The sequence below is a fragment of the Tachypleus tridentatus genome, chromosome 6 (genome assembly GCF_004210375.1).
Source record: "Tachypleus tridentatus isolate NWPU-2018 chromosome 6, ASM421037v1, whole genome shotgun sequence".
NCBI lineage: Eukaryota > Metazoa > Arthropoda > Merostomata > Xiphosura > Limulidae > Tachypleus > Tachypleus tridentatus.
The window spans coordinates 111,687,577-111,706,418 of NC_134830.1; the positions used below are offsets into that span (position 1 = coordinate 111,687,577).

Sequence of the window (18,842 nt, forward strand, 5' to 3'; positions counted from 1 at the left end):
CAGAGGAGGTAAACTAAGAGAACAGAACCTTCCTTGGGAGGTTCCCTCACCACATACAGGAATCCACACACCGAGGGAGCAACTATTTGAAATGGTATGGCTGAAAATACCTGATAGAAAAACATTTTATATTTCTTGATTCTTTCTAATTATTCACTTTAATTATGTTAACATACTTTTTTAAGTTGTCTTTTACACTAGAAAATTTGTTTTTTTTAGAGCAAAACCACATTGTGCTGTCTATTATCTCCATCACAGAGAACTAAATCCCATGTTTTAGCACCATAAGGCTCTAAACTTACTCATTTCCCACTAGGGGACTTAAGCTTCTTAAGGGGCTCAGTAGTAAGTCTGTGGGCTAACAGTGCTAAAACACTGACTCATGATACCCATAGTTGGAACAGCACAGATTGCCCACTGTAATTTTGTACTTAACAACAAATAAGCATAAACATGAAACATGTTGGTTAAACAAGGTAATAACACTTTTCAAACAGGAGGGGTGTCACTGATATTCCTTGATTTTGTTTTTTTTTCATTTTTGCAGTGTGAACCACATTATGCTGAACTTTAGTTAAACTTACTTACTAGTATCTAGTTTTGTATCTTAATAGTATGTAGTTCTAGCTTAGATTTCTAATATTTCCCTAAAGTGGTAAAATTTCTAAAAGTTTGTTCCCAGATACTGTTTTCAAAAATATTAAAAATATTTCCTTTCATTTCAGGAGGTTTTTTTTTTGTTTTTCACTGTTAATCAGAAAGTTCTATTGTTTTTTTAAATTAAGAAAATTTCAACTTCATCAATATTTGTTAATGTATTTATTTTGATATTTTTTATTTTCTCCACTTTTGGTCATGAGTTGAAAAAAACCCAAAAGAACAGAAGATTTAAGACCTCATCTTTTAAACAGTATTATCCTTTATGTGTGTCATGCTAGTTATCATGGTTTTTGCTCACAATATTCTTGGTGGAGATCAACTGATACCTATAAAACATAGTTTCTCTTTAATATAAAATAAATTATTTTATTGAGTATACCATTTGAATATATTAAAATTCACAATAACATTCCATATGATGATACAAGTCAAAATATTTTGCCAACATCTGCTGTATATATTAACCTAACTAAACCTACAAGATGTGTTTTCCATAAAAGAAAATTTCTGTGGCTTTTGAACAGACATAATTTAACATGAAAGCATTTTCAAAAATAAAAATAACATCTACAGGAACAAATAATTCCCAGACCAATTTTACATCATATAGTAGTAATAACATGAAAAAACACTCACCTCTCATAACTAATCAAATTTCTAAATAATATCCAGTGATGGCAAGAAGAAAAATCATACACCATATCAGAAAACTCTGCACTCACTCTTGCTAATAATTCTAAACATTTATCAGCAACAAATATTTTACAGCAATGTTGTAAAATTTTTACAAATTTTATTTTATTTTTATAAAGGGAAAAAGTTTGTTAGAAATTTTAGACAACTATTATTTAGCTAAAAATTACAATAACTTTTCCCTTTTAAACAGTAACAGCATGAAATAGAAATTACAAAAGTTGAAGATTAGATATACATATATATATAATCTGATTATAATACCATTTTCCTATGGTATGAATTTTATCACAAAGAAATAGATAACATTGTTTTATTTTACAAGAAAATACTTTTACAAAAGTCTTTCATTAGTTAATTAATTCAAAAACCATTTAAGTATTACACATTTTTCTACACCATTTAATAAAAATACAGCAAAACAAAAACACTTTTAAGACTTGTCATACACAAGAGAACAGCTTATCCTAATTAGAAATCAGATCTGTTTTTCAGCCTGTATGCAGATTATAGTATTGTTTTAGGTATAAAAATCATAAGCCTACCATTAGAACTTCTAATGTAGAATATGAATATAACTTTCCTTTCTTTTTAAGGCATTAGATGGTTAACAGTTCACATACCTAAGTATTTACATGTCCTGAATTAATGTAATCTTATTAAACACAGCAAACCACGATGTCTATCCAAGCATTCACCTGCCTCATGTTTACAGCTACCACTCCTGCACTTTGTTTGAAAAACTGTGCATGCAGGCAAACCTCAATATTCCCTTATGATATAACAGGATAACAGGCATGAATAATGTTGATGCCACATTTTATTTAACAAGCAGGGTGTTTTAGACTAAACTGTTAGGAAGTAGCAAATGGCAGCTATCAAAATTGAAAATGAATTGAGTGAATATAGACCAATTGAAAGAGGGGTGAGGCAGGGATGTGTATTTTCACCAGATCTTTTTAACTTATACAGCAAAATAATCCTACAAAACATCAATGAACATCAGGGAGTCAAAGTAGGCAGATGCAATATCAACAACTTGCGCTACGCTGATGACACAGTCCTCATTGCGGACTCTGAACAAAATCTACAGACTCTCCTCACAACAATAGTACACGAGAGTGAAGAAAAAGGCTTGCAGTTAAATGCAAAGAAAACAGAGTGCATGGTTATCTCAAAACAATCAATTACACCCACATGTAGTATAACCGGCAAGGACATGAGAATAAAACAAGTCGAAAGCTTCAAATATCTTGGATATACTATAACATCAAATGCAAAGAGTGACACAGAAATAAAGAAAAGAATTCCAATGTCCAAGGATACTTTCAATAAAATGAAGTCCATATTTACAAACAGGAACATAACAAATGTCACTAAAATTAACACCTTGAAATCATATGTATGGTCTGTTCTCTTATATGGCTGTGAGAGCTGGACACTGAACAAAGATACAGAGAAGAGATTAGAAGCTGCTGAAATGTGGTTCCTTAGAAGGATGCTAAAAATATCATGGACTGAAAGAAAAACAAATGTGGAAGTGATGGAACTGGCAGGATACAAAAGGTCACTCATGAAAACTATAAGAAAGAGACAAATGGAATTTCTAGGACACATCTGTAGGAATAATGGGATAGAGAAACAGATGCTATGTGGAAAAATAGAAGGGAGGAAAAGCAGAGGGTGTCAAAGAACTAAATATATCAACAGCCTCAATAACTATGTCACCAAGAACTCAATGCGTAACATCAAGTTGATAAGGAGGATTGACAACAGAGAAGTCTGGCATGCCATGGTCGTCGATGTCTGTCGCAGATTTGACACATGAAGAAGAAGAAGTTAGGAAGTAATCACACTATAACTCACATTTTAAAACATGATGTAATGTAAAAAAATAAAAATGTAGATTGGCCATACTAGCAGCTTTTAGTACAAATAAACTGCTCAACAGTTACATTCTGCAATGGCCTGTATAAATTGGTCAGTTGATTTACTGTTTTATGGCACAAAGCAGCTAGGCTATCTGCACCAAACATCTGGTAAAAAGTTAAAATTAAAGTAAATTTAGTAAAATTCATAAAAGAAAATTAAGGTAAAACAAAACAAAGATTAAAAAAAAACATAAATAGCATAAAGCCAAAGTTTACATCTAGCTTACAACATTAAGATAAAAACTACAGTAATACAAGTTGAAAAGGACTTTCTGTAGCATAACTGAAACTGTCATAACTCACCAGGAAGACAAACAGGTAAGTACAAAAACCACCATCAGCCACCTGAAGTTAGCCTTTCCAGTCGTGGTTCCAAGTTATTTGATGTTATGGCCATTTTCAAAAAGTAAATTAATAAAAGTTTTAAAGGACTTGTAGCGAACTTTCAATAATAACTCACCAGGACGACTAACGAGTAGTTCAAACAGCAGTGTTAGTGACCTAAAGTTGTCCTTTCCAGTCCTGGTTTCAAGTATTTTGATGTTACGGCCATTTTCTAATTTCAAATCGAACTAGATGGACTGTGATTCTTAAAAGGGGATCACATTAAAAAACGTCTAATGTATAAATTAAAAAACTTAAATAGCATTAAAAAAATTAATGGCCTTTAAAACACTAAAAACATTGCCAAGGTGGATAGTGTAACCCTCACCAATAACACTGTCTAACATTATTGATAAACCTTTGGACAGAACATGTTTAAAATGGTGCCATCATTGAGAGTCATAACGACAGCAAGAAAGTAAAATGTGGCTTATTGTAACCTGAGTGTTACACAGACTACACACTGGTGCATCGGTTCCAGATAAAAGAAAATGATGAGTTAAAAAACTGTGACCAATGCATAGTCCAGTTAGAACAACTTCCTCTTTCCAATCCTTACGAAAGTAAGAAGTCCAATATAGGGTTTTATTTGGAATAGCTAGTTTTCATGTTGCTTACTTCAAGTCGACTGCCAGCTGGAATGGAGCCGAGCCTTGGATACAGGACCATAGTCCATGTAAGGAACAGGTACATCAGTGATAATGCCAGAACAGATATACCGTATAAGTAGCTCAGAGTTTTGCCTCTGAATGAAACCAAGAATACAACACGATTAACCTTTTTAAAGTCCATGAAATAATTTGAATTGATAGATTAACTTAAACTTTTCCCTGGAGATGGTACCTTTGCCTGTAAACATGTACATAATGGACAATTTAAAATCCTCACTCAGGTAAAGAGTGAACAAGAAAGTTTGAGTGGTTTATTTGTTATCATAATATTATGTTTACAAAACTTTAAACTGAAGAAGTTTATAATAAACAACTCTTCAAAAATACTACTTAAGTATTGATCTTCAAAATGCTAACAAATATTCAAATCAATCTCACACATTAGATAATTACCTTTAGTAAATAAAACAAGAATATTATTATTCACTCATATTTAGTAGCAAACAAGAAAAGAAAGGTAAATATCAGATGATGATTATTAGAAGAACTTGTAAGGTCATCAGTCAAATGACAAACATTATCTCACAAGAAACAATACCACCTAAGATTATACAGTGACAAAACCTACATATAAGTACCAACCTCTGGTAGACAGTCAGGATGTGTCACCACTCTCACAATATCATCCAAGGATAAAAGAGAGTGACACTTGATTTCAGTGAAAGCATTTTTTCCCTCAGTACAAGCTGCAAGTAACTGGACCAGGTTAATATGGTACTGAAGTGGTCCTGCTTCATCCATTCTCTGCCATTCTGATCTCATCATCTCCACCAGGTGGCTAAATGAGGCTTTGTCATTGTAAAACACAAGGGCATCTTCTCCAGCACTCACCAACTTTGAAAGAGAGGAGAATTTCAAAATTATGACAATTTTTAGACTTTACAACATGTGAGTAAAGTCTACCAACCATGTCATAACTCTTTAAAAGCAACAAAACCATATCTATACGTGTTACAATAATACGTGTACCACATACTGTAAAAGCCATTCAACACATTTTAGAATTTGAAAAACATTTAAACTGATATTCCTATTTTCTTAGAAAAAAATAATACTGGCATAATTAATAATTTGCTCATTTTAAAAATAGCCATATTATTTCATTAAGGATAAAACACTTGATACTGACTTGTACCTTTAGAAATTACTAAAACCTATTAGTTGATTTTCAGAATTCTACAGCTTCCCCATCATACTAAAATAAATCTAAAACAGGTGTAAGATTGAAAAGTTAGTGGCCTTTAACCTATGGAAAACCATCTGTATGAACTGGCTTTTGTATTAAATGAAGCAGTTGTTGCTGTCATTAAAAAAAAGGAAAAATAATTCATATACCTTAAATATAAGTTGCTTAAAATTTATACCTTAAATCAAAGGACTGGCAATGCCAGAGCACTATTTAAAACATGCTACATGTAAAATACAATCAGTTTTAATTCATTTTCTATGAAATTATCAAAAGTATCTGGCTTTGCTCCAGTTATTAGGTTGATTTATTCTAAATAACCATGTCAGAGTGTACATTCTGAACCTATTTTAGCATGAAAGTATAAAATTTCATAAGTGAAGCATTTATAGCCTCCAGATAATTAACAAATGTTTTTATGAAAAACATTTTATGTTATTTTTATTATCAAATTGGAATCTCTGTACATGTAAATGCAGATCTTATCCTTAGCCAAAATATTATACAGGAAAAACTTATAACAAAGATAAAAATATTTGTTCTCAATACTAAATTAGTGAGAAAGTATTATAGTTGTAGCATAATATAACAGTTTTAAGAGTTAGCTGAGAAAAGATATTTGTAAACTTAAAAGACGAGTTCTCTTTTTAGCAATATCAATAAATAATAGCAGAGAAAGTACAAATTCAGTAGTTCATTTTGTCAGAGCTTGCAATAATATAAGTGCAAGTTATTGCAACAACAACAACAAAATTAGGTTTGATATTTAAAAAGAAAATATTCCATTAAATAACAGTGTAATTAAGATAACAATAAAGAAGCATTTAGATTCTCACCTCTTGCATCACCATGTCCTGACACTTGCGAATGAACTGGCCTTCAGCTTTGACAATTGTCTGCAGAAATTTCAAATACTGGACATGACGACCGTGAGTTTCAATACAGTGTACAAAGTGTTGCACAACATGTTCATTGATCTCGTTGCACAAACTTATATTGTCTTGAAAAAAACTTCGAATTGTTTGAGCTTCCAGAAGCTAAAACAAAGACAATTTACTGAACAACAAAATATCTGTCACTTATGAGGAGATTATGAAGTATACCAAATAATCATTACATTGGTTTTGATCTTTGATTTAAAAAAATAACAATACATAATTGAAAATTCTGACATTTTTCTCCACAAGTAGAAAGTATAAAAAATAATAAAGAATCATATGTTATACTGCTTTCTATTAAAAGTCGGTGATGATAATATTATACATTTTTAACTTGGATACAAGCTATTATGAGCAAATAACAGAACAAAACAAGCATACAAAGAACTAAACAGGGATGGTGGAAGCTACTAGTAATAAAAATGTTTTCTGTTAAAAACTTTTGCTTAATATTGATTAATGGAAGAAATAATATGTGAGAGCATGAATTTGACATACAGTCAAGTTCATCTAACCAGAATGAGCTCACAGAGATTAACAAAACAAAAACAAAAATAACTTTATTTCAAAACTTTCTTTTGCCATTCATCACCATTTATATGAAAAAAACATAACTGCAGAGATAAATAAATGAACTTATCTACAGACTGGAAAAAAAAAAAAAAAGAGTTAATCTCATCAGGAAAAGTGCAGAAACTATAGGTGTTAGCACCAGAGGTGACATTAAAGGTGCCACTACTGTTGGAAAGTTGAGAGTTAAAGCAAATTACTTCATATTTTTTAAAATTATTCACAAGGATTTTATTTTTTTATATTTAGAGCTGTATCATGCTGGAAGTGTTACTGTTTTTTCTTATCATTCTGGTATTTTTATCAAATCATTTTTCCATTTATAAAAAATGTTGCACTCATTCATAACTATTATAACCAAGTGATAAAATAAAAATACTGCTTCTTGATTTTTAAAACTCTTCTATGAAATCAAAACAGTAGAAAATGCATGATAATCTACAAAATTATATGTTTAATGCTATTTGATTTGTCAATCCCATTGTTAATTCAGAACAAATTTCACATCTTATATAGAACTTAAAAGAAACAATGAATCATAAGTGAAGCAGTCCACTTACGTCCCAGTATGCAAAACTTCATACTTCAAAATGTCCTTTGGTTTTGAACATAAATATTTATAGCAAACCAAAAAAATGTGGCAAAAACCTGTTGGAGGAGACTTACCCCAGGATTTAAAAATAAGTCAATGTGTTTGTGAAGAAGTGATTGATTAGCATGATTTCCTAGACAAAAATGTTGAAGGAACTCATGTGCTAGTGTCATGACTTCATTCATACGAATATCTTCTTTCTACAAATGACAAGAATAAACATGCAATTATCCTAGCTTCACAGTTCACAGGATGTAAAATCTGAAATGTAAAAGTAGCAATACTTGAAAATACTTTTTCAAAAATTGAATTTTTTTTTAAACTACAATTTTCCTTATAAAAGATGATGTTTGGGGTGTCAAAATAAAATTGAGACACACTGTATATGGCTTTGTAGTAGCTTAAAAAAACAACTCATCTCCATTAGCTCAGAGCAATATTCAGAAAGTTTAACAAATCTTAAAATTCTGAAAAACAGATTAAAAACTAAAAGTATGTAAAAGTTTTGTAACTGTTGTTACAAAGGTAAGAAGAACTGGTAAAATTTATCTTTTAATTTTTGCTTTTGAAAGAAATCTATATTCAATGGATAGAAATTAAAAATGTTAAGTGTGTATCCCCAATAGATAGAAAAAATAATTTTTTACTACATTTTGAAAAATACAACATCAATAAAGTATTAAAAATTTCCTTTTAAAATACAAAAACCATAAACTTAACAGCCAATAAAATCTGAAATCAGTACAGGATCTTCAAAATGCACAAAAATTTGTATGGCTTTTTAGCAATAACTGCAGTATTATTTCACCTGGCATTTTTATTTAAGTGCAAAGTTGCACATTATTTGCACTGTGTTATTCATGGGTATGAAACTCTAATTTTTAATGTTATAAGCCCTCAAGCTTATGGACATGCAAGATTGTTTTAACACAGAAACCACTGTTTCAGCCACAAGTATGGTTTCATGCATCATTCTCATTAAAGTTAAAGATAGGGCATTTTGTTTAGAACACCATGTAAAGTTAAGCAGTTTTCTAATTCTAAGGACCTAGTGATATAGCAGTTAATTTTTTTTCAGAATTAGTTCTGTTTAACATAGTGTGAAGGTCATCATTAGCCAAACGTTATAATCTTTTCTCAAACATTTTGCAAAATTGAATGTTTCTTGAAGCCTAAAAATCAATTTTCATATTACCATTTTTATACTCTATACTTAAAAGATTTTTGAATGTTAGTCAGTTACAAATAATGAAAGGTTAACTTTTATCTACTTTTATAACAATGGTTCAAATGGTACAGAAAATAAATGTTCACATATTGGGCCTAAAGTTGATATTCATCTGAATCTTTCACACTGTTCTTTATCTGCCAATAACTTCTATGTATTTAGATATATCAACTCAAGGTATAATATAAAATATAACTTTATTATCAGAATATAGCCTCCAAGCAGATGCAAGTTAAATTTTCATCTAGTTTGTCTATACTCAGTTGAATTTTGTATAAACATAGTAAAAATGGTATAATCTTCACCACAAAATTATCACCTGGTCCAATAACACCAGAGCAGTTACAGAAGTCACTTGGTATAAATTTCAGAACAATAAAACTAAAAAAAATATATGCATAAAAATCGAGAAACCAGAAGATGTTGTACATAAAAACTGAAATCAAAGTTATCTTACTTTATCATAAGGGATTTCCAAGAGTTCCAGAACAACAGCATGAGCACCCATGTTTCTTAGTAGTCGCTGTTCATGCTTGCTTGGCTTCTTATTTCCCCCTGGAGTTTCTTGTACACAGAGATGAATTAGTCGCAACAGAATCTGATGAAGTAAGATAAGACAATAAACAATGGAATACAAAAAATAAAATATTTCCATACTAGACTATCAGTGTAACCAAACTTGTAACCACAGAGTAGCTGGCATTTTCCATACTATAAATTTTAATGTTTTGTTCTGCATTTTTGTGAAATTTAGCTACCTTCAAGTAAACATTACAAAACTTCTCAAAACAAAAAAATTCAAATTTTTTAATTCATTATTTTTATGAAAAATTTATCCATACCTTTATGACGTCAGAAAATTGACTGCTCTGAGTGCAGAGAGATTTTCACATTAAAACTAAAAATACTTCTCAACATCTAAGAATTATGAAATTTTGTGTGTGTATAATCTCCACACCTCCTAAGTAACTATCAAATGCTTTTTTTTTCCAGCAAATATTTATGCTGCATATTTTGTTTTACCTACAATCATGCCCAAAGGTGAACAAAAACCACAGCCTGGCTAATCAATGAAAGAATATCTGCTGTAAAATTCTTATCAATGCTAAAAAAGTAGCCACCAGTTTGGCTGCCAATTTTGATTTCATTCCTTTACGTCACATGGTGCATACTTTTTCGGCCACACTTTTTTTTTCACACACAAGGTGTTTTTGATTAACCCTTTCAGCGCTGAATAAAAAATTTTAATGTTTGGCATGACGCTGAATATATATTTTTGATACTTCAACTAATTACGGTATCAGTACTAAAAGCATGATATCTCGGCAATAACTCAACAAAAGTCCCTAAAATTTTCAGTGATTGTACCCAATACTATACATGTTAAATTCAATACATAAGAATAACAGGAATAAAGGAAGACACCCTGATACACAACGAAGAAGTGTCATGTAAAGCACAATAATTTATTATAAATTGTATACAATTTGTACAGCAGCCCATTGATAGTCTTTGTGGTTATGATATATCTCATGGCATGGTAAAAAGCACACAAGGAGATTGCACTGTTTGTAGAAATAATTAGTCTGCTTTCTTTTCCATCCAGCTGTATATCTATTGCTGCAAACAGTACAATCAGGTTTGTGTTTTTTATCCTCATATTGTCCAATACTATGTCTTTCCACCAAGCACTGACCTTTATCAGTACCTGGTCTTCCTTTTCGTTTGGCTTTGCTGACATATTCCTCCAGCAAATTTTGAATAATATGCTCTCTGAATAGTCTTGGAGATACAGGGTTTTCACAGTTGCTCTTGCAGTCTGCACAATATATTATACATCCATTAACAAGAGCTACTTCTCTAAGCCGATGATAAATGGTAAAATACCACTTGGTACCTTTGTGTGGATACATAAAGGTTCCCAGCTTCTGGTGCATGATGTCTACTCCACCCATGTGTTGGTTGTATGTTTCAGCAATCAGTGGTTTTTTCACATTTCTGTATCCACCAGGCTCTCCTCTGGTCGGTTGGTTGATTTAGTTTTATGGCACAAAGCAGTTAGGCTATCTGTGCCAAACGTCCGGTTAAAAGGTAAAAATAAATTAAATGTAGTAAAATACATAAAAGGAAATGAAGGTAAAACAAAACAGCATTGAAAAACAGAAAAACATAAAACCAATGATGACACCTAGTCTACAATGTTAAGAGAGAAAGCAGAATAAGAGAAGTTGTAAAGGACTTTCTCTATCATAAGGGTAATGATCATAACCCACCAGGAAGACTAACAGGTAAGTACAAGAACCACTGTCAATCACCTGAAGTTGGCCTTTCTAGTCCTGGTTCTGGGTTATGTGTCATTATGGCCAGTACCAAAAAAGTAAAGTAATAAAAGTGTTAAAAGACATGCAGCAAAATTGTAATAACAATTCGCCAGGATGACTAATGGGTAGTTCAAACAGCAGCGTTAGTCACCTGAAGTTGGCCTTTCCAGTCCTGGTGTCGAGTTATTTAATGTTATAGCCATTTTCCAATTTCAAATTAAACTAGAAAGATTGAGACTCTTAAAAGAGAACCACAATTAAAAAGGTGTAATGAATAAATATCAAACACTTAAATGATATTAAAAAGGTAAATTACCATTAAAAAACTGAAAACTTTATCAAGGTGGACAGTGTCACCGTCACCAATAACACTGTCTAATGTTATGGACAAACCTTGGGACAGAACATGTTTAAAATAGTGCTGTCGTTGAGAGTCGTAAGAAAGTAAAATGTGGTTAAAAGTGATTTATGTGTTACACAAACTACACACTGGTGCAACAGTTCCAGATAAAAGAAAACAATGAGTTAAAAAACTGTGATTAATGTGTAGTCTAGTTAGAACAACTTCCTCCTTCCAAACCTTACGGAAGCTAGATGGCCAAAGTCCAATGTAAAGATTTACTGGGAAAAGCTTGTTGTCGCGTTGCTCACTCCAAGTTGACTACCAGCTGACACGAAGCCGAGCCTTGAATACAGGACCATAGTCCATGCATGGAATAGGCCCAGTGGTGATAGTGCTAGAGCAGATAGATTTAGCTACCGTGTCTGCAAGCTTGTTCCCACGAATACCAACGTGGCCTGGTATCCAGAAAAACTGGATAGAAGTAGATGTGATGTTAATGATAAATGGGCCAGTCGATTTTGAATATCAGCGAGAACAAGGTGTGAGCCAACGTGAAGCGATTCCAGGGCCAGTAGAGAAATAAGCGAGTCAGTATAAATAGTGCAGTTGGAGTACTGCTTAGCTTCAATATGATCCAGGGCAAGAGATATGGCGTACAGTTCAGCAGTGAACACAGAAGCTGTAAAGGGGATTCTGCGCACAACCACCGAACCGCAACAAACCATGGCAGAGCCCACAGAGTTACCTGATTTGGAACCATCCATATAAATTGGAATAGAAAGATTGTTCAAAAGATGTTCAGTAAATAAAAGATCATACTTCCAATCGGGAGTATCTGCCTTTCTCAGATGACTTAAAGAGCGATCACATGCGCCTGGATGTGAAGGCCAAAAGAAGCGATGGCAGATCATCTGTTCTAAAAGAGTATGGCCCACTGAGGAAGGAAAACACAACCCCAGGTGGGATGCTTTGGTAAGGAATAAAGTTTCAAAGAATAGAGTAAAGACATTTTCAAACGGCGATGATGCAGAGAAGGTTCATGAGATTCTACGTATAAGGTTTGAACTGGGGAGGTGCATAAAGCCCCAGTCCAGAGTCAAAGTTCTTGATGATGAATGGGATTCAGCATCTTTAAGGAAAGGTCCTGGCAGAGGTGTAGACCACTAATCCATAGTTGAATTTCAAATCGAATAAGAGAACCATATATCTATAGCATAGAACATCGATCTGCTCCCCAAGTAGTGGAAGAGAGATCAAGGAGGATGTTTAGTGCTCTTGTACATTTGACCCATAGCAGCTTGATGTGTGGTATAAAGGTCAGCTTATGGTCAAAGATAAGGCCCAAGAACTTAGTCTCAGGAACCACAGGTAGCACAACTTCACCGTTACAGAGTACAGAATCAAGGTGAATACCCCAATGGTGGCAAAAGTACATGCAAACACTGTTAGAGAGAGAGAAGTTAACACTGTTTGCTGTGGTCCACTTGAGTAAACAACTGAGGGTAGTCTGTAGCTGTTGCTCAATAAACCTCATGTTCGACGAATGTCATGAAATGTGGAAGTCGTCGACATAGAACCTGTTTTCAACAGTAAGAGGGAGTTGTTCAGTGATGGCATTAATCTTTATACTGAAAAGTATGACACTCAAAACACACCCCTGAGGGACTCCAAGATCCTGTAGAAAAGAACGGGAAAGTGTCAAACCCACACGAACTTGGAATCGCCTGTCCCTTAAATGGACAAATGGTAATATAACCCATATAAATGGTCTCAAAATGCCATACCTCCATGTTGTGTCATAAGCCTTCTCAATGTCAAAGAATATTGATACAAGATGTTGTCCTTTGAAAAAGGCTTCTCTGATTGATGTTTCAAGCCAAATTAGGTGGTCCATGGTGGAGTGCTGTCGTTGGAACCCACACTGGGTGGGCAAGAGGAGGTTGTTTGATTCGCGGAACCAAACAAGGCGAGCATTAACTATCCTCTAAGGTCTTACAGAGACAGCTCGTCAAAGCAATTGGACGGTAGTTTGAAGGAATCTTGGGATCTTTCCCAGGCTTAGAGAAAAGTAAGATAATAGCCTGGCACCAGGCATTAGGAAAAACATTCTCCTGCCAGATCCGGTTAAAAACAATTAGAAAAATAACAAGAAAAGCAGGAGAGAGATAGCGCAGCATGTCATATTGTACATCATCAGGTCCAACAGATATACTGCCAGACCAATGAAGGGACATTTTCAGTTCCACCAGTGTAAAGGGACAATTATAGTCAAAGAGACAGTCAGTTCGAAAGAAAAGAGGTGAACGCTCTCCCAAGTCTTGATGGCCAAGAAGGTGGAGGAAGAAGCAGAAGTGCTAGAGTATAGGCGATGCTCCGGACATCAGCTCTTGGCCATCAGAGAGTAAGATTGAGATGGGGACAGAATTATATTGCCCACTGAACCTTTTAAATGTTTTCCCCTGTGACTTTGGAACTGATGGTAGAAGATATGCTAGTTGTGAACTTAATCCAAGATTCTTTCTGGCTTTGACATCTTAACCACCAAGCATGTGCACGGGCCCATTGGAAAGTGATGCAGTTTGAAAGTGTGGGATATCTACAGAAAGTATCCCAGGCCCATTTTTGAGTCTTCCGTGCCATGTGGTAGGCAGGATTTCACCACGAACGAGGATGTTGTGGAAAATATGTCGAGGTTTTAGGAATACACTAAGCAGCTGCTTGTATAATACAGTCAGTTACTGCTGCCACACAGTCGTCTATTGGTGGCTGACTTACAATGGCAGGATCAAGTTCTGCGAGAGCAGTGAAAGTGGACCAATCTGCCTAATCCAGCTTCCACTGGAGCACACATGTAGGGTGGCATTGACCACGGCCAGTATCTCTCAAAAGTATAGGAAAATGATCACTGCCTAGTGGATTATTGTCAACTCTCCATGAAAAATGGGAGAATAATGACGGGGAGCAAACCAAGAGATCAATAGCGGTAAAGGAATGACTAGGTGCATGAAAATAAGTGGAAGAACCAGTATTGAAAAGGGAAAGATTGTGATCAGAGAGCATACACTCTACAGAGTGACCCCTCCTATCAATAACAGCACTTCCCCAGAGGGGATGATGTCCATTAAAGTCACCCAGGATTAGAAAGGGAGACGTCAACTGTTCAATGACAGGATCAAGGTCTGATTGATCATATGTTTCTCCAAGGGACAGGTAGAAAGAACAAACAGTGATGGTATGACCCAAGTAAACACAGATGGCTATGGCCTCCAAGGGTGTATTGAGTGACAAAGACAGGGTGGGCACATGCTGATCAACCAACAGTGCCACCTCTCCATGTACTTGTCCATCACACAGCCTGTCATTTCTGTACAGAGAAAACTGCCGAAAGGTGACTGTATAGGCAGGTTTCAGAAATGTTTCTTGTAAGGAAAGACATACAGGATGGTAGGAAGCATTCAGTGTTTTGATATCATCCAGATTAAAACGTAAACCTCGACAGTTCCATTGTATCAAGGTGGCCATTTTTAATGATGGGTAGACGAAGTGGCTGGAGAACCCTTCTGTTTACGACCACGTCTTTTTTCCTTACTGTCCTTATTCGGAGGAGGTCTATCGACCTCCATGGGTCCTGCCCTGGGTCGATTTGGCAGGTCTTTGTTGTTGGAAGGGGATTCCAGTGATTGAGGATGCGAACGAATGATTGTTTTGCATCTTGGGGCAGGAGAAAAAGATGTATCTGAAAAAATGCCTGTATTTGAAACCAAAGGATGTGGATCTTGGGGTTCATTGGAATGTATGGGAGGAACAGAGATGGATGTAGAAGTTGATTCATCAACCTTTTTAACCATGGAGGTCAAAAGGCTTTTCATTTGTTTTGATAACGAATCTCTTGGAGGCACAGAGAGATCTGTCTGCACTCCCACTGTAGTTGTGGAATGAAGTGCAGCATCATATGTCCGAGATGAAGTGGCGGAGAGCAATTTCCGATCTACAGGATAACTAATGTTATGAGTCATTTTCAAACTCTGCACCTCTTTTTCCTCCAAACATTTTGGGCAAGAACAAAAGTAGGAAGGGTGAAACCATTGCAGTTGACAGAATGTGGGTCCGTGTCACACTCATAGGCATCGTGGTCCTTGCCACCACAACGAGCATATGTCAGGGAAACTTGACATGATGTCTTTGAGTGGCGAACCTCTGACATTGGAAACATCGGAGAGGGTTTGGAATGTATGGCCGAACCTTGCAACTTAGATAACCTGCCTTGATGGTGGCAGGTGCACGTGGTGATGTAAATGTCAAAACAAGGATATCTTTCAGCACCCCATCTTTGCGAGTGGAGATGCGCATTACTGCAGAAACTCCTTGAGTGGAAAAACCAGCGAGAATCTTTAATTCGGGGACGTTCTTCAAATCCCTCTCAAAAATAACTCCTCATGATGAATTCAAGGTAGCATGAGGGGTAACCTCAATAGGTACATCCCCAATTGTCTGTGAATTCAAGAGGAGTTCACTGTGTTGAGATGTGGATGTTTCAACCAATATGTCTCCAGATTGAAGCTTCTTTACTGACTTTGGAGAACCAGCAAGTCCCTCTAGTCCCTTCTGAATAAAAAAAGGGGACATTTGCCCTAAAGGTTTTTCTGAAAAAGAATGTAATATACGAAAATGAGGTACATGTGTTACAGATGTTGAAGATTGCTGTTCAGGGTCTTCAAGACATGGTCATTTATCTGTTGACTGTTTTTTCACTATTTTATTTAAATTTTTTGTAGGAGGATCCATAGAAAAAAAGGAAAATTTCAGTACCCACTGACCCTACCCACCATGGAGCCCTACGAGGGGAAGCACTACAATGTCATGCAAGGACATTGCAGCAATGCCAGGGTTTCGTGAGCACTATACCCAAACATCAGCATCAGACACAATGTCCACAACACCCGTTGATACTTCCAACACTGGTACTTGGTTGACTGTAGCCCAGGTGGACCATCCGATTGACCCTAGAGGGACCACCCAAAGGCTGCCCGCCTACAGGAATTCAAGGCCAAAGTAGTGTGTTAGGGTTGGACCCCTCAACCACCAGGATCCTCTCCTCTCCTTCACAGGTCACCATGCACAGCAAACACGTGGGTGGATGTTTAGATCCCAGAGGAGGTAACCAGAAAAAACAGAACCTTCCCTGGGAGGTCCCTTCACCACGCATAGGAATCCACACCAAGGGGGCTCTCCTCTGGATCGAATTCTTTTACCTGCAGTATCATTCCAAGCACATGCTACCATATTACCACCATGCATAAATATTGGTGGATATTCTTTGCTAAGACGCAATCTTGCAGGGTGGATATCTGATGACATGTGTTTCCGTCCAGCCTTAACTGTGCCACAATCCCCAGTTCCATTCACCTCTACGTTTTTGAATAAAGAAGGTGAAGAATAAAAGTTGTCCGTGAAGACTATATGTCCCTAATTCCAAAACTCCTCCAGTAGATTCAAACGTAAGTCTCTGTGACTGAGTATCCAGCCACAGGCACTATGGTATTTTTCCCACAATATGTAATAAATTTCAAAGCATATCCAGATTTGCTTTCACACAATGCAAATTGTTTGATATCCTATCTTGTGGGTTTTGATGGTAAATACTGTTTGAGATGAACTCTCCCTTTGAATTTGATGATACTTTCCTCAATGGACAGCTCACGTTGTGGGGCATACATACAAGGTATTTTGATTCACAGAGATTCATCAGATCATGAATTTTCCACAGTGGATCATAATTTAGACCTCCACTGTTTAGCCGATCATGCTCATTGTTAGCAAAATGCAAAAATGATGTAAGGATTTTGTAACAATCTCATGGCATTACCTCTGTAAATGGCACATGAGTTAGCCAAAAGGAGCCCCAGTAATCTTCCAGTTCATGTTTCTGGCACAATCCCATTGATATTTGTAGCGCAATATATGCTTTGAGTTCATTGACATCTGTCTCAATCCATTTCATAAAACAGGAGTTCAGTGATGCAGTCAAAATACTGCAAAGCATATCTATTTGTATCATTTCAAATCAGCTCAAATGCTTCATCAAGAAAGAAAAGTTTGAAATACTGAAATGGAGTGAAATTTGCTGTATCAATCAGGACTCCAGTGTGAGAGGTAGAATCTGGCAACCAGTCAGATTCAAAATTATCAGTGTTACAGTAATATTGCCATGGAAACTTTGGATCCTGGTTTTGGTCTTCAGGTTCATTATCACTTTCAGGGGGAGCTTGGGGCTCTGCTATACTAGCTGCTCTACCTCTCCTCTGACTTCTCCTTCTACCTCTAGACCTCCAGGAATATTCACTCCTTGATCGTCCATGAGGACCACCACTGGAATTGCTAGGGGCATCTACAAAATAAAACAAAAAACCCTTGTACACAGAGATATCACACTTTTCTGACGTTCCATGTATGTATGTATGTATCTAAGTAGGTATGTTATATTTATATATTTTCCTATCGACAATATATGAAAATGTAGAGAACTAGCCTTGGTCAGTCACTTTATGCAATAAGTTACTTGTGCTTACCTAAAGTGGGGGCAGGTTCCAGGCCACGAATGTCTTCATTATTACTCTCATCCATTACAAGTAAGCTTTCATTATCATCTGGTTCAAACTCTTTGTCACTCTCTTCATCATTAAAAATAATATTGATTACTTCTTTAGGGGTATAAGCTTTTCCTTTCGGCATTGTAACAACGTCACAAGTATCAACAGAATATGCAAGGAAGGTGTCTTCTAAAACAATGAACAGCATGATCTACACAGGCTAGAAAACAAAGAAATCACGTGACCTCCGGTTTAAATACCTGCTGGAAATCCCAAGTAAACAATGAATACACGTGGTTCTAGCCTCAAGTGGGTCTACAGGCCTGTGTGATTATGATAATTAGCCACAAGGGTATGTTATTTACATCTTGTCGATGAAGATGGCCTGTCGCCCTGAGCCTTCAAGTCGACTGCTGTCGCCAACCACTCCAAAAGGATTAAATAGATAATACACTTATGAATTATTTCATCAAAATTTCAACAGAAACAAGAACTATCAATAACTTTGATGAAATCAAGTTTCATTCTACAATAACAATGGTGAAACTCCTAGATTTACTGATATTAGTTGTAATTTGATGAAATATACCTCAGTAAACTTAAGCCTTTATTTTACACTTTTAGTAGTGAAGCTTTTAGTTAAGTATTGTTGATAGGTTTTATATTACATATATTGTAGTGAAGACAAAGCTTATGGGTTCTAATATGTATGTTCAAATAAGAAATACTATGTTC

General features: G+C 35.4%; 2 protein-coding genes across 10 annotated transcripts in view; both read right to left on the reverse strand.

Annotated features, from left to right (window-relative positions):
* The window catches only part of Itpr (Inositol 1,4,5,-trisphosphate receptor), a 123,351-nt gene that overhangs the window by 45,617 nt on the left and 58,892 nt on the right, over positions 1 to 18,842 (reverse strand). For all 9 annotated transcript variants that reach the window (XM_076506977.1, XM_076506976.1, XM_076506980.1 and 6 more), the window contains 4 exons: positions 9,311 to 9,451; positions 7,700 to 7,825; positions 6,362 to 6,562; positions 4,922 to 5,173 (listed from right to left, as the gene is read on the reverse strand). In XM_076506977.1, coding sequence (XP_076363092.1) covers positions 4,922 to 5,173; positions 6,362 to 6,562; positions 7,700 to 7,825; positions 9,311 to 9,451 — 720 coding nt within the window. The remainder of the gene's footprint in view (positions 1 to 4,921; positions 5,174 to 6,361; positions 6,563 to 7,699; positions 7,826 to 9,310; positions 9,452 to 18,842) is intronic.
* Positions 17,565 to 18,321, reverse strand: LOC143253311 (uncharacterized). Its single transcript, XM_076506984.1, has 2 exons — positions 18,087 to 18,321; positions 17,565 to 17,905 (listed from the first exon to the last, which is right to left on the reverse strand). The coding sequence occupies exons 1-2, from the start codon at positions 18,313 to 18,315 to the stop codon at positions 17,577 to 17,579; spliced, it is 558 nt and encodes a 185-aa protein (XP_076363099.1). The 5' UTR covers positions 18,316 to 18,321; the 3' UTR covers positions 17,565 to 17,576.